The sequence below is a fragment of the Sminthopsis crassicaudata genome, chromosome 4 (assembly GCF_048593235.1).
Source record: "Sminthopsis crassicaudata isolate SCR6 chromosome 4, ASM4859323v1, whole genome shotgun sequence".
In the NCBI taxonomy this organism is placed as follows: Eukaryota; Metazoa; Chordata; class Mammalia; order Dasyuromorphia; family Dasyuridae; genus Sminthopsis; species Sminthopsis crassicaudata.
Window position 1 is genome coordinate 160,953,987 of NC_133620.1, and position 14,263 is coordinate 160,968,249.

Below are 14,263 nucleotides of genomic sequence, written 5' to 3' on the forward strand. Positions count from 1 at the left end.
AGAACTATGTGAAGTCCAAAGTAAGAGAGGGATTAGGGAATCATAGGACTACAGATTTAGAGTGGAAAGAGACTTCCGTATTCACATGCCCTCATTTTTCAGGTGAGGGGACTGAAATCAAGAGTGATGAATTGACTTGTCCAGTGTCAAAGCATGAATTGACCTCTGACCTGAGATTTACTTTTTTTTTCCCTCTTACATTACATTACATTATCCAGGAGACAAAGGAGGCCAGCATCTTTGGATTGTAAGGTTGTAAGAGGAAGGGGAGGTGATTTTGGAATTGGATACTTTTCTAAAAGTCAGACTTGGGTAAAAAAGACTGGAAGAATTGGGTATATGAGGCAAAGGGGAGAAGAGTTTCTAAAAGACTGATTCAGATGAGCCTGAGGCTCTAGTAACAGCATGTACTGGCCCTACTTTTGGCAAAAATACTTCAGTTTGCTGATAGAGATGATACCTGTGACATAATTTGTATGTGCATTTGGGGGAGAAAAATTTTAACAATGCAAGCTGACACCTGTTTTGCAATTAAACTGAAACCCAAAAGACCTTAGCTTAAAAAGGCTGAGGTCTCCTATTGCATTTGGGGCCATTTTCTTGCCATTGGACTCTAAGGAGAGTGGAAGGTTGATGAATGCACAGCCCTGACTTCACTTAAACTTGCAAGTCAAAATATCATCCTCCTGATGTCATTGATGGTCTTAGAGAATGAAGAACAAACAAGCAATAATCTGGTTTTATTTTTTTATTTATCTAGAACATAGAGAAGGTGACTTTCAATGTCTTTAAGAAATGGGTTCTAAACCCAGTCCTTTCTTGCTCTAAGGCCCTTATTCACCAGACCATGCATTCTTCCCAGGTTGCTCATGCATTAATTCAAATAGTAGGGCTCCTTTGGAAGATTTTAAACTTCATCCCAGTTGTTTGTCAGATTCAGTCCAGTGTTTCCTCCAGCCAATCATTTCCAGCCAATTTCCCCCACCCACAAAACATTTGAGTAAGGAAAAAGAAAAAGAAACCATAGAGTTGGAAAGGACCATATAAGTCAACCAGTCCAACTTTCTCATTTTAAGGATAAAGAAACTTAGGCTCAGAGTAATATGCCCAACACTTAGAATAATGCCTGGCACATATTAAGTGCTTAATGTGTGGGTTGATTGATTGACTGCCCCGGGACACCCAGGGAATAAACAGCAGAGCAGGGATTCAAACTCAAGTCCTTTGACTCCAATTCTGGGCTCTTTCTACTATTTCTTGACCTCATTTTTGAATCTGTTTGCTATAAACATAACCATATTTGTAATCACCAATGTGCTAGAAAAGTGTGAGGAATGGTGTCTGCCAATTTATTTGGGAAAACTGCCACAGGTATCAAGGAGCATTTTGAGTTTAGTTGCCCCGTACTTCTGGTGTGTAATGGAAAGGTCCTCCTGTCCCACTTCAGAGCACTGCCAGAGAAGATTTGATTGTTTTCCTATTGGTTTACTGCATGGGGATGAAGGGCCTTCTAATTAGTTGGTAGGCCAGAAATGGGGCAGCTAGGTGATGCAGTGGATAGAGTAAAAGGCCAGAAAACTCATCTTTCAGTTCAAATAAAACTCAGACACACACTAACTGTGTGAACACTGGGCACTTAAGTCACTTAATCCTTTTTACTTCCATTTCTTCATCTGTCAAATGAGCTGGAGAAGGGAATGGCAAGCTACTTTGGTATCTTTGCCAAGAAAACTCTATGTATTAGAGTCACAAAGATATGACTGATACTGACTGAATTTGAAATTCAAAACAAAAGTCCAGAAATGAGTGTGTTAAAAAAGGCTCCAGTGAAGGAAAAAGACCTGAGAGTCATCAACTACCCCAAAGTACTCTGTAATGGAAGGTGTTTCAAGTTGCATCATTTAAGCCCAATCAATTCTATGGAATGACTTCCTTCATCCAGCCCAGCAATGGATAAACCAGGGAGATGTTGGAGGTTGTATTTATATTTCTGTTGTTGATATAAATTCTTAGTAAATATCCCTTTATAAATTTGTGTTGAAGTGAGATAATTGATATTAGGGCTGTAATTATGGGTGAGAAATTGAGGAAAAATCCCACTGGTCAAATTAATATTGAGATAGTAACTACATGAATGATGTTAGGAGGAATATACCAGATAGGTGCTCTGATGAGTGATAGCTTTAGAATCATTTCCTAGGATCCTGAGAGGAATATTAAGCCTACCGAGTTTTGGGGATCTGATCTACAAGTGTGTTTTGGGAAAGTGAGTATATGTAATACAAAAATTATCAGGTAAGAGAGAGGTTCTGAAATTTTCCTACCTAGAGGCCTCCCTGCAGCTCACCAAGGTAAAAAAGGAAGAGTTTCTCTTTGGGGAAACTTTGGTATGCATATTCAGTTCCAGCTCAGTAGGCTTTTCATCACTGTATAAGAAGCTACAGGAAATAGTAAAATAATACATATGCACATGGTCTTAGGTAGGGGGGAAAGATCCATTAAAAATGCCTTGTGCTTAAACCCAAATGCTGAATCAAAACAGAAATTGTCAATAGTTTTTGTTGAAATAGTTTTTTTTTTACCATAATTCTATAGACAAATATTTTAAAAGTTGTTTGAAAAATTTTGATAAGACTTGTTAAATTAATAAAAATTTGCATATCCCAAATTTAAAATGAGTTTCTTACTGCTTTCAGTCTCAGATTTTCAGAGTTTTACCTTGCTATTCCATAAATGCCTACCTTATTTCCAGTAATTAATTATTTTTTCATGAGAGAATCAGGAGAATGCCAGATGCTTATGTGAACTGGTAAACTTCCCAACTCACCCCCTTCTCTTATAATGTGGCTCCAGGCTGGGCCAAAATAACAGTACAGTAAATCTTTTGTTATCTAGTATTCTCTGACCTGGAAAACGGTAAAAATCTGCTCTTTTCTTTTGGCTTTTTCCAGTAAGTACAATAAAAGCTCACATTTTTCAGTGCCTTTTACCAAGTGCTTTATAGAAATACATCATTTGCATTTGAATTTCATGGCAACCCTGGGAAACTTTTCAGGGGGAAAAATGATTTGCAGAGAACACAAAAGGCCAAAGATAGGATTCACATCTAGGTCTCTTGACCACAAAGTCAGTACTCTTTCTATAAGCCATACTCCCTATAGAAATTGATGGTTAATGATGTTAATGAAGATTCTGGGGTTCTTTGAAAATCTTATGGCATGGGGCAGCTAGGTGGTGCAGTGGATAGAACATCAGTCCTGATGTCAGGAAGACCCGAGTTCAATCGGGTCTCAGACACTTAACACATCCCAGCTGTTTGACCCTGGGCAAGTCACTTAACCCCAAGTGCCGAAGGGGAAAAAAAGAAAAATTGAATCATCAAATATTAGTGTTGGCAAGGACCTTGGTAATTACCTCGCCATTTATTTTGTAGATGAGGGAACTGAGACCTAGATAAGCAAAGTGACTTTCATGTTCACACAAGCTGGAGTAGAACTGCTCCATCCCCTGATTCCCAAGCCAGAGCCCTTTTCAGGGAATCACACTGTGTCTAAGCGTAACATAAAAATTTGCTATAAGTTTAAAACGGGAATTGACCAAAAAGGCTTAAAGCAAAGGAAAGCTATTCTCCCTTTGTTTTCCGTTAAGATAGCAGCCTTTTCAAACTGCCAAGGTGCCATGGTGATAACCTACCCCCAACACATGTGAAGTATGACGCATGTCAGGCTGGCGGCAGCACATCGGGGGCATTTTGTGCGGTGCTCTTGGCTCATTAAGAAACGGCAAGTGAAGCAGTTTCCAAACAAGGGAAATGAGATCCTGCCAACTGACAGACATGAAACAGAGATTCTTTATAGGGACATTCAAAAACATTTTTCTCCCAAGTGTGTCAAATCTTTTTAATAAAGTAGGTCACAAATCTAGACCATAGGATTCAACATACATACCCTGTCTTTAACCAGCTCAATCTGTGGTCCCTGTTCCCTAAGTGTTTGTTTTATCAAGCAAAGGTAAACATTTTACATTTCTTTCTCTCTCTCTCTTTTTTTAAAAATTCACCTGAAGCATAAAATGTCGGTCCTCAACATCTTCCAATCTCAAATTCTGATTGTTGAGCTGATCTCTCAAGTGGGTCAGGAATTCATTCTGCCGGTTGATGTCCGTGGCCTTGATGAGGGAACCCAGCTGTTGTTCAATATCCTGTCTGCAACCACCAGAGAGAAGATAAAAGACAAACACAGTAGCAAATCTTTTTGAAAATGGGATTGATTCTTTCATCACCCAGCAGTTCTAAACTACATCCTTGATAGTTCATTCTATTTATTACAACCAGCAGAGAGAATACCCCTTTTCCTTATTGACCCATTATTACTAGTAATAATACCTAGCATATATATATATATATATATATATATACACACATATATATATATATACATCATATATTCATACACATACACACATATATATATCTATATCATTATCTATATGTATCTTTCTGGAGAAGGAAATGGCAAACCACTCCAGTGTCTTTGCTAAGAAAATCTTATGGGCAGCATCAGGGCATTACAGTTCTGAAGAGTCGGACACAACTGAGTGACTGAACAACATCAACACTATTGTGTTTTAAAGTTTGCAAAGCACGTAAGGAGTATTATCTCATTTTATTCTCACAGCCACACTGGGAGATGGGTGCTATTATTGTGTCAATTTTATAGATGATGATATTAAAGCAGACTTGTCCAGGGTTATACAGCTAATATGGGTATATGGTGGGATTTGAACTCAGATTTTCCTGAGTCCAGGTCTGGTGGTCTATCCATTTGTACCCTCTAGCTGTCTCCTCTCTCTGGCCAGGCCTGCCCTTGATCAAGTAGTGATGGCTCTATAGCATGAATGGAGCTCTGGTAAATAGGATTGGGATAGTAAGTGGCTCATAATGCCCATATGTGTATATGTGTGCAGAAAACCCAAATTTAGAAATCAAATCCAATTACGTGCCGAAGGAGAGAACAGAAGGCTTAAAAGAGTCATCAGGCTTTGGTCGGGGCAGGTAGTAAGAATCCAAAGGAGCATTTCTCAACTTTTTTGATTTGCAACCCAAGCAAAAAGCAAGCAATAGAAATAATAATAATGATAGCTTACATCTGTCGAGCACGTTACAGTTTATCATGTGCTTCCACATACATGATCTCATTCAATTATATATATTATCCTACCAGATGTCTTTCAAAGCATTTCAGCCAAAAAAGGCCTATAAGCATGTTTTTGTTTTGAATCCATGGTGATCTGCTTACTGGGAAATTATTTCCTCCGAAGGAAAAAACATGAGTATAGCACAACTATATGTATTACAGGGACAAAGCTGGGTGATCCTTGGATTGATTCTCCTCTTTTCTCTTCTCTTACTGTCTACTCTTTTCCTTTCTTTAGGGGTTTGGTGTGTTTCTGTTGATTGCTTTTCTTTCAGTCCTTGGAATTAAGTAGAAGACACAAACTTTCATGCAGCCCTTTGCACTAGTGTTTCTTGGTCAAGGGGTGAAAAAAGTTAAACAGAACTGATGCTTCAAGATATTCCATACTGGAAAAGTGGAATCAGAAGATCAGCCCTTTAGCACATTCTATACATAGTCAACTCATTCCATACTCCAACAAATTACACAGTAATGTGAAAAAATTATCTGAGAAGTCAAATAATTTGACCAGGGCTAATATGTTTTTGATGCTAGATTTAAACTTAGATTTCCCTTTTAACTCCAAAACTTGATTTACTATTCCGTGTCATTTAAGCAGCAGTATATGCTAGATAACCTGGAAAAAAAACATTAAAAAATAAAGCATACTGTGCTAAGATAGTCATTTTGTCAGGGTATGTTCTTTTAATTAAATGTAATGTATAGGTATGGATTATGAACTAATCCTATACCACCAATCTCCCTTAAGGCTAGCATCTAATATATGCTACATTGGAGGTCTTTGGAAGAAAGCATATCTAACTGGATCCATACACAGACAGAAGTTAGGTCTGTGGTCTCATTCCCTCAACAAATGTATTAAAAACCATACACTGGGAAATTCTTCCCTCCTACTCACCCCACCCCCTCGACTTTTTCATCATGTTGTCTCCTTCATGGGGATGTAAGCTCTCTAAGGGCAGGAACTGTCTTTTGCCTTTCTTAGTGCAGTTCCTGGCATTTGTTGTTCAGCTATGTCTGACCCTTCATCATTCTGTGGACCATACTCACCATGAAGTTTTCTTGGCAAAGATACTAAAGTGTTTTGCTTATTTCCTTCTCCAATAGATGAGGTCAAACAGAGATTAAGAACTATGCTTAAAATCACATAGCTAGTAACTGAGGCTTCTTGATTTCAGGTTCCCTGAGCCATCTAGCTACTTCTCTGGCACATAGTAAGCACTTAATAAATGCTTATTGACTATTTTACTCTTCTTTTTAAAAAGTCCCATGTGCAAAGTTTAAATATAGAGTTCTTGCTAGGGCCAGTATGATCCCTTTAAAAAATTTAATCTTTAGCAAAGAATTTTGAATTTTGACTCCTACAAAGATAACATAACAAAAATGCACAATCTCATCTTTTGTTCAGTCATGTCTGACTCTTGGTGACCCCCATTTGGGCAATAGTGGAATGGTTTGTCATTTCCTTATTCCAGCTTATTTGACAGATGAACAAACTGAAGCAAACAGGGTTAAGTGATTTGCCCAGAGCCACACAGTATCTGAAGCCACAGTACTCATCTAGCTGCCCAAAATCTCTTCTATACTTACAAAATTTCAAGGTTATAGACATTTGTTGGTCAGTAGTCTTAAAACCTATTAAATGGCTGAAGCTTGAGAATACCTCTTTTATTGTTATTAAAGAGGTACACAGAGAACCATTTTGTTAACCTTAAAGCACAGGATTTTGGTGGTTCTGAAAGGTGGTTAAGTAGAGAGCCATACATTAGTAAAAGCTATTTCTGCCTGCAGGTCATGGGCCTTTTGTAGCTATTCAGAGAAACTTCCTGATTTCTGAGCTGGTATGTCTGATATCACTGTATCCCCAGATTGATGCTATGATTCAGGCAAGACAGATCAACTGCCTTGAAGGCTGCCCAGAGCCTCGTGGGATCTTTAGCCATCCCTGGAGTGCTGAGTGGCTGATCTCTGATGTGTCTGCATCAATATGTTTCATTTCAGTGGCACATACGTCATTTCCTTTGGCAAATGTGCAAGGAGCCTTGATTCTCGAAGCATGCCAATTGTAGATCGCCAGTGGTGATTCTCCAGCACAGACTCATTCTAGGGAGGAAGAAAATAAAAGCCAGAATGAGGGAGAGGACAGATACTGATCTCTCACAATGAACACGACTGTAAGAAGTGCCAGAGAAGAATATTGTCTAGCCATTCCTACTAAGTGGAAAAGACGTGATGGATAAGGGATATATATATTTTTAGCAATAATCAGGCTTCATTAACAAAATGATAGGGCAAACTCCCTCCTCCCTCCAACACAAAATCATGCAAGGACTTTTCTCGGATGCACTATCGTGCATCCTATCCTTATTCCATAGAAGGGACAGAAAGAGAATTTCTTTCCAACACTAGAGAGTAGAGAAATAAATGGAGTTTTCCTTAAAATGATCAATAACATCTGTTGAAAATTATCAGCAAATATCAAATGTAATGGGGACAAACTGGAACCATTCCCAATAAGATCAGGGGTGAAACAAGGTTGCCCACTGCCACCATTACTATTCAATATTGTATTAGAAATGTTAGCTTTGGCAATAAGAGAAGAAAAAGACATTAAAGGAGAATTACTTTCCATCTTCACCTGCTATTTTCATGTGTTTTTCCTTTTGACCACAATGGAGAACAGAGAAACCATTATGGCTATTTGCAGATGGCAGGGCCTCATCATTCATGTTTCTAAGCATGACACAGAGAACTTTTAAGGCTGACACAATCATCAGTTTAGAACTAGGAGCTTGGTCCAATTTTATTTTACAGATGGAGAAACTAAGACCCACAGCAAATGACTTAAGGTCATACAAGAGACAGTAATAGGAACAATATTGAAAACCCATGTTCTTTGAATCCAAAGTACTCTTTCTGCTGTATAACAGCAGCAGGATAAAAAGGAAATTAAGACCATGAGGATGGGAAAACAGCCAGAAACCTTTGATTTTTATCTCTGATTTATCCTGCATATAATTAATTTTTTTTATTTCCCCTAGTTACAAGTAAAAACAAAAACAAAAAAAATTGGTTATACATGCACATTCAGTTTTTTTTTTAACATTTCATTATTTCCTTATGAATCCTATTGGGAGATAAAATCTTATTTGTATATAATCTTATTTATAGTTAAGTGTTTTCATGTTATTGGCCTCTTCCTCCACAAATTAGCTGGTGAGCTCATTGAGAGTGGGATTGTTTTTTGTCATTCTTTGCATCTTTTAGTACAAAATTGCTGGGACGTAGTTGGCAGTTGACTGATTGGCATCCAGTAGTCTTTTAATAAATCTGTGTTGAATTGTTTTGACTAGTATTGCCTAAAATAATGAGCCACTGGACTGGCCCTGAAAGACAGATAGGATTCAGGATGGCCAAGCCTAAATTTATCTTTCAGATGCATCACCAGGAGCAGTCGTGGGGTAAGGCAACACCATGCAACGGAAAGGACTCAAGAGTTCAAGCCAGAGGTCTTAGGCTTAATCATGGCTCAGCTACTTATTATTATGATTTTGGATAAATCATTTAGCCCCTCTGGGCCTCACTTTCCTTATCTATAAAATTCAGGGTGGAAAAAACATTTAATGAAAGGATTGGATTGGTTGACCTTTGAGTTTTCTTCCAGTTTTAAATCTTATACTTACAACCAGGGCTTTATGGCAAGTGACATAACGAATAGAGTGCTGGGCTTGGAGTCAAGAAGACCTGTGTTCATGTGATTCTAGTTAAGCCACTTAACTCTGTTTGCCTCACTTTCTTCATCTGTCAAATGAACTAGAGAAGGAAATGGCAAGCCACTGTAGTATCTTTGCCAAGAAAACCCCAAAAGGAGTCATGAAAAGTTGGATGCAACTGAAAAACAACAAATTTGTCTCATGAGACAAATTAGGAAGACTTGGATTCAAATCTTGCTCTGTGTCTATTGGCTGTGATATGGGGAGAGTCACTTAACTTCTCAGTGTCCCAGGAAACTCTAAGGCTATAAGTTGCAGAGTAGATGCCAATCTGCATTGGTGGAGGGAATTTCCTTATCTGGGAGTCCCCTACAGTGATGATATCACAGATCTGATTAAAAAAAGAGAAATATTTTCATAAATGGCAGTCTTTTTTATTAACAACATTAGTGCCATCAGTGCAATGTGGACCTCTGCGTTATCTCATTATCACGTGGCAGTGGTCCTGAGTTCTCCAAGACTATGCCAGAGAAGTAGCCATTCCTACTAAGTGAAAAAGACTTAGTGATGGATAAGGGGTATGGTCAGTCAACAGTTATTAAGTGCCTACTATGTGTCAGACATTGTGCTAAAGCTAGGGAGTCAAAAAGGAAGCAAAAGCCAGTCTTTGGTCTTACAATTTTACCGTGTTTGTTATTTGAAGACCAGCCTGGTTAAGCTTGGAAAAGCTCCCACCAAAAGGCTGGCCACAACACTTCTGCTCTAAGTCTTTTAAGGGTGTGATTGGATTGCTACAGTTTCTTGGATCCACAGGCAAAAGTTAGGTGGATCACGTAGACCCCAAAGATATGCAAAGTTAGCGTACCCCAAATATTCATAGGGACTATTTGTGTCCAGACTGTGGCAAAGCATTCTGAGTCACATTGGTCTGACCGGCCACAGTCAGACACCTTGCAATTGGACTCTAATATAGTGAGAACGAAGGACAATAACCAATTGATTGGATTGCAAAAGGCAGAGGTGAAAGGACAACCCAAAGGAATGTTATCACATATTCTGAAGCATTTTAATAATTTCTTTCTTCAGATTTTAAATATATACGAACACTCTTAATTTCTCACCTGATCTTTATTGTACTTATTATGTAATTGTCATATTTTCAAGGACCTATTACTCCCAATAATATCCATGAATTGGCCATGATAATCCAAGAGATTTTGCTCCTTATTTTCATTAACCTATTATCATCTTATGGACATGATCCTAATAGAAGAAAAGAAAAATCAAACTATGCCGGACTAGTTTGTTTTGTTTTTAAAGAATCATGGGACTAATAGATCAGTTTAATGTGATGGATGTCTTATCTTGGTGTGACATTTAATTCATCAGCTCATGAAATTTTACTTAAGAAACTAATTCATATTGGCATAGTTATGAGTGCCATCACATGGGCTTTTAAAGGGGCCACAAATTCCAACAAGAGTTAATAATATATGACACAGTGTCCCTGTTGAATAGAGGGAAAATATCTGGAGAGTTGCCTCAAGCATTGTTATAATGTCAGCCTGATTTAACATCTTCATTAATAATATTTGAAAGGAGGGAATAAAAAATGCATTTATGAAATTTACAAGGGAGACTTAATTTGTAGGTAAACACTAGGAAAATTGATGGGACTAGAGTTGTTTGAATATGACAAAGAAAAAACCCAAGTGGCTACATATCACAAAAAATGGAAATATGTACCATTTGGGGAAAAATAATTATAAATACAGGCACTCCTCATCTTATGAACACTAAATCTTTGAATGTCCCATATAAATGAAACATCAGCCAGGACTATCCCAGGGGATAGCAGTAAGGGTTATTACACTGGTGAGATCTAGAAAATGAGCAGCATTCTTTTGGTTACTACATTCTTCAAAGTCCAAGTTTAGTTTCACTAATTAGTAAAACTGTTTGCTTTTTTTTCAAGCTAGGTTATAGGTTATCCTGAGATGTTGCAATTTTTAACTTCAAAAAAATGTATTCTTACAAACAAACTTTTGAACACAATCTGTTTGCAAATTGGGATAACCTTTACAAAACAGAGACAATAATTGGTCTTGATACTGTTTATCAGTCAAAGACATTTATTAAATGGTTACTATATATGCCAGATCCTGAAGTAAATGCTGGAGATACAAAGAAAGGCTAGTGCGTAAATTTATACTATTTGGATAGGATATTGCAATCAATATTGTCCATTTAGCCCTTTATACATTAGGATTATTTTTGCCAGCCTTATCAGAAATGACAAATTAGTACAGGCAGAGAATAATAAGGTTAACATTCCTGACATCTACTTCTTACATTTAGACCAGCTTTTTTAGATCTATTTACCTCCAAGTCACAGCCCTACAACATCCAACTAATTATTTTTCCATCTCATTTTTTGCCCTTCTCCTCAGTGATTTCCACATGGAGTTTGAGTTCCCCTATTAGTATTTTTACCTTACAATTCCTTTTATAACCCCCTTAATCTCCATGTGCATTTAGTTTGGCCAAACCATGGGCATATCATCACTCCAAACTCTTCTCCACTTCTCTGATTTCCCTATCCTTCAGCTTTCCATAATTAGTCAATAATGTCTTTTTTTTTTGTACTCTAAAATCCTTTATTTCCTTGATCTGTCCATGTTTGCTCAGCTAAGCTCCAACTCTGGCTTTTCACATAATTTATCCATTTTTTACTCAAGACTCACCCATGGAACATTGCTAGAGAAAATAACAAACTGTACTGACTAGGACTACTATAAACTTAGGCCGTCTATTTTCAACTGCAACAATCCTTTAATTTATTTCTTATTAACTCTCTTTAGCATTTACTCACATCCATATTATCTTTAATTGCTTCATTTATTTTTACAGGCCCATTCACTTTCACTGAGGCTAAATGGTCAATAGATGTAAGGATTCTTTTGGAAAAATGAGTTTCTACAGAAAAAATGATAATGGAGAATTAAAAAAAGGTAAGTTCAATTACAGGTGAGAAGAATTATCTAGTAATGTAAAAAAAGTCACATATCTCTGAAAATTTATACTAGGAAAACATCTCTCTACTTTTGGCTTTAAAAGTCATTTGAGCACTTTCTAGTTGCCCATGCCAACCTAGTCTGACATTTCCCAATTTTTACATTCACAACTTAAATAATATTGGTCATATTTAAATTAAAAGTTGAAAGCATGCCTTTCAGAGCTGCAAAACTAATACACATTTCATTTGAGAGAGGGGGTAGTTTAGAAAATTAAAGTTCTCCACAAGTGTTTAAGCATTACTAATTTTGGGAGTAAAATAGCTATTTTGTTCTTGACTTTTAATGAAATATCAGTACTTCCATGTTTTAAAAATAAGAATGTCTTTATTTGGAGAGACAGAAGAAGAAGGAGGAGGAAGAGGAGGAGAAGGAGAGAAAGATGAGAAGAAAAGAAGAGAAAAGAGAAGAAAGATGAAAAGAAAAGATAGAAGAAGAAAGATGAGAAGAAAAGAAGAGAAGAAAGATGAGAACAGAAGAGAAAAGAAGAAAGATGAGAAGAAAAGAAGAGAAGATGAGAATAGAAGAAAAAAGAAGATGAGAAGAACAGAAAAGAAGAGAAGAAGAAAGTGAGAAGAAAAGAAGAGAAGAAAGATGATAAGAAAAGAAGAGAAGAAAGATGAGAACAGAAGAGAAAAGAAGAAAGATGAGAACAGAAGAGAAAAGAAGATGAGAAGAACAGAAGAGAAGAAAATGAGAAGAAAAGAAGAAAGATAAGAAAAGAAGAGAAGAAATATGAGAACAGAAGAGAAAAGAAGATGAGAAGAACAGAAAAGAAGAGAAGAAGAAAGTGAGAAGAAAAGAAGAGAAGAAAGATGAGAAGAAAAGAAGAGAAGAAAGATGAGAACAGAAGAGAAGAGAAGAAAGATGAGAACAGAAGAGAAAAGAAGAAAGATGAGAACAGAAGAGAAAAGAAGATGATGAGAACAGAAGAGAAAAGAAGATGAGAAGAACAGAAAAGAAGAGAAGAAGAAAATGAGAAGAAAAGAAGAAAAGAAGAAAGTGAGAAGAAAAGAAGAGAAGAAAGATGAGAAGAAAAGAAGAGAAGAAAGATGAGAACAGAAGATAAAAGAAGATGAGAACAGAAAAGAAGAGAAGAAAGATGAGAAGAAAAGAAGATGAGAAGAGAAGAAAGATGAGAACAGAAGATAAAAGAAGAAAGATGAGAACAGAAAAGAAGAGAAGAAAGATGAGAAGAAAAGAAGATGAGAAGAGAAGAAGAAAGATGAGAACAGAAGAGAAAAGAAGATGAGAAGAACAGAAAAGAGAAGAAAGATGAGAAGAAAAGAGAAAAGAAGAATTAAAAGAGAAAAGAGAAGAAGAAGAAGAGAAGAGGAAGAAGAAGAGAGGAGGAAGAGGAGGGGAGAAGGAAAGAGAGGAGGAAAGGGAGTAAAAAGGAAGGGAGAAAGAAGAGAAGAGAGAAACAGCTATGGGAGGGAAGAGAGAAGGGAGAAAAATAGTCTTTGACAATGGTTCAGCAGGAATTTATCAGGCAATGAAGCTTTAAATGGTGTTCTATTTATTGGGTGCTCTCTTCTGATTAAAATAACAGCAAGCCTGATGAAGATAATTGACTCATGGTGTACAACTAGAATCAAAGTTAATTACAATTTTTAAATATATAGTGACATAGAAGGAAAAACAACAGGGAAACATTCTGTGCTTTCATTTTTAATTGCCCAGAAAAAGTAGAAGTAAAAACTACATTAGCTAATGAAGCCTTCTCTGCCCTACTGATGTCCCTCCAAGTAAGCTGGGGAGGCCTGAGACCTTGCCTTTTCCCTTTGCTGGGCTCTCCATCCAAAAAAAAATACAAACAACAACAACAACAAACCTCTGTGATCTCTGCTGAAAATAAAACTGTGTTCCTTAAAGAAAGCAGCGTGGCTTTCTTCCTCTGGTGACTTCGTTTTGTTTTGTACACCCTGCAGGTGCAGCCAGAGAAGCTGGTTGTAGCAATGAGATTACATCTATTCCCTTCCAACCTAAACTCTCTGCATGAGGCAATGCCTGTAAGGCTAAAGCTCAGGGACTCTCAGAGTAAGAAATAGACACATTATTACTTAAACCTCAATAAGTGTTATCAATCCTTCCTCTTAGAGCACTGTCCTTAAGCTGGAGTTGGTGAACTTCTTGACTGCATTTCAACATAATTGGTTTCCTTTGTAATTCAGTGGATTTTATTGTATGCATTTAAAAACATTATTTCCAGAAGTGGATCCCAGGCTTTAATAGATTGCCCAGTGAGGTACATAGCACAGAAAATAGTTAAGAACTCCTG

The 14,263-nt window shown here is 37.1% G+C and overlaps 1 protein-coding gene across 2 annotated transcripts in view; it reads right to left on the reverse strand.

The window, feature by feature from the left end:
- The window catches only part of PDE7B (phosphodiesterase 7B), a 427,322-nt gene that overhangs the window by 13,358 nt on the left and 399,701 nt on the right, over window positions 1-14,263 (reverse strand). For both annotated transcript variants that reach the window (XM_074309766.1, XM_074309764.1), the window contains 2 exons: window positions 7,207-7,298; window positions 4,060-4,204 (listed from right to left, as the gene is read on the reverse strand). In XM_074309766.1, the coding sequence (XP_074165867.1) occupies window positions 4,060-4,204; window positions 7,207-7,298 (237 nt within the window). The remainder of the gene's footprint in view (window positions 1-4,059; window positions 4,205-7,206; window positions 7,299-14,263) is intronic.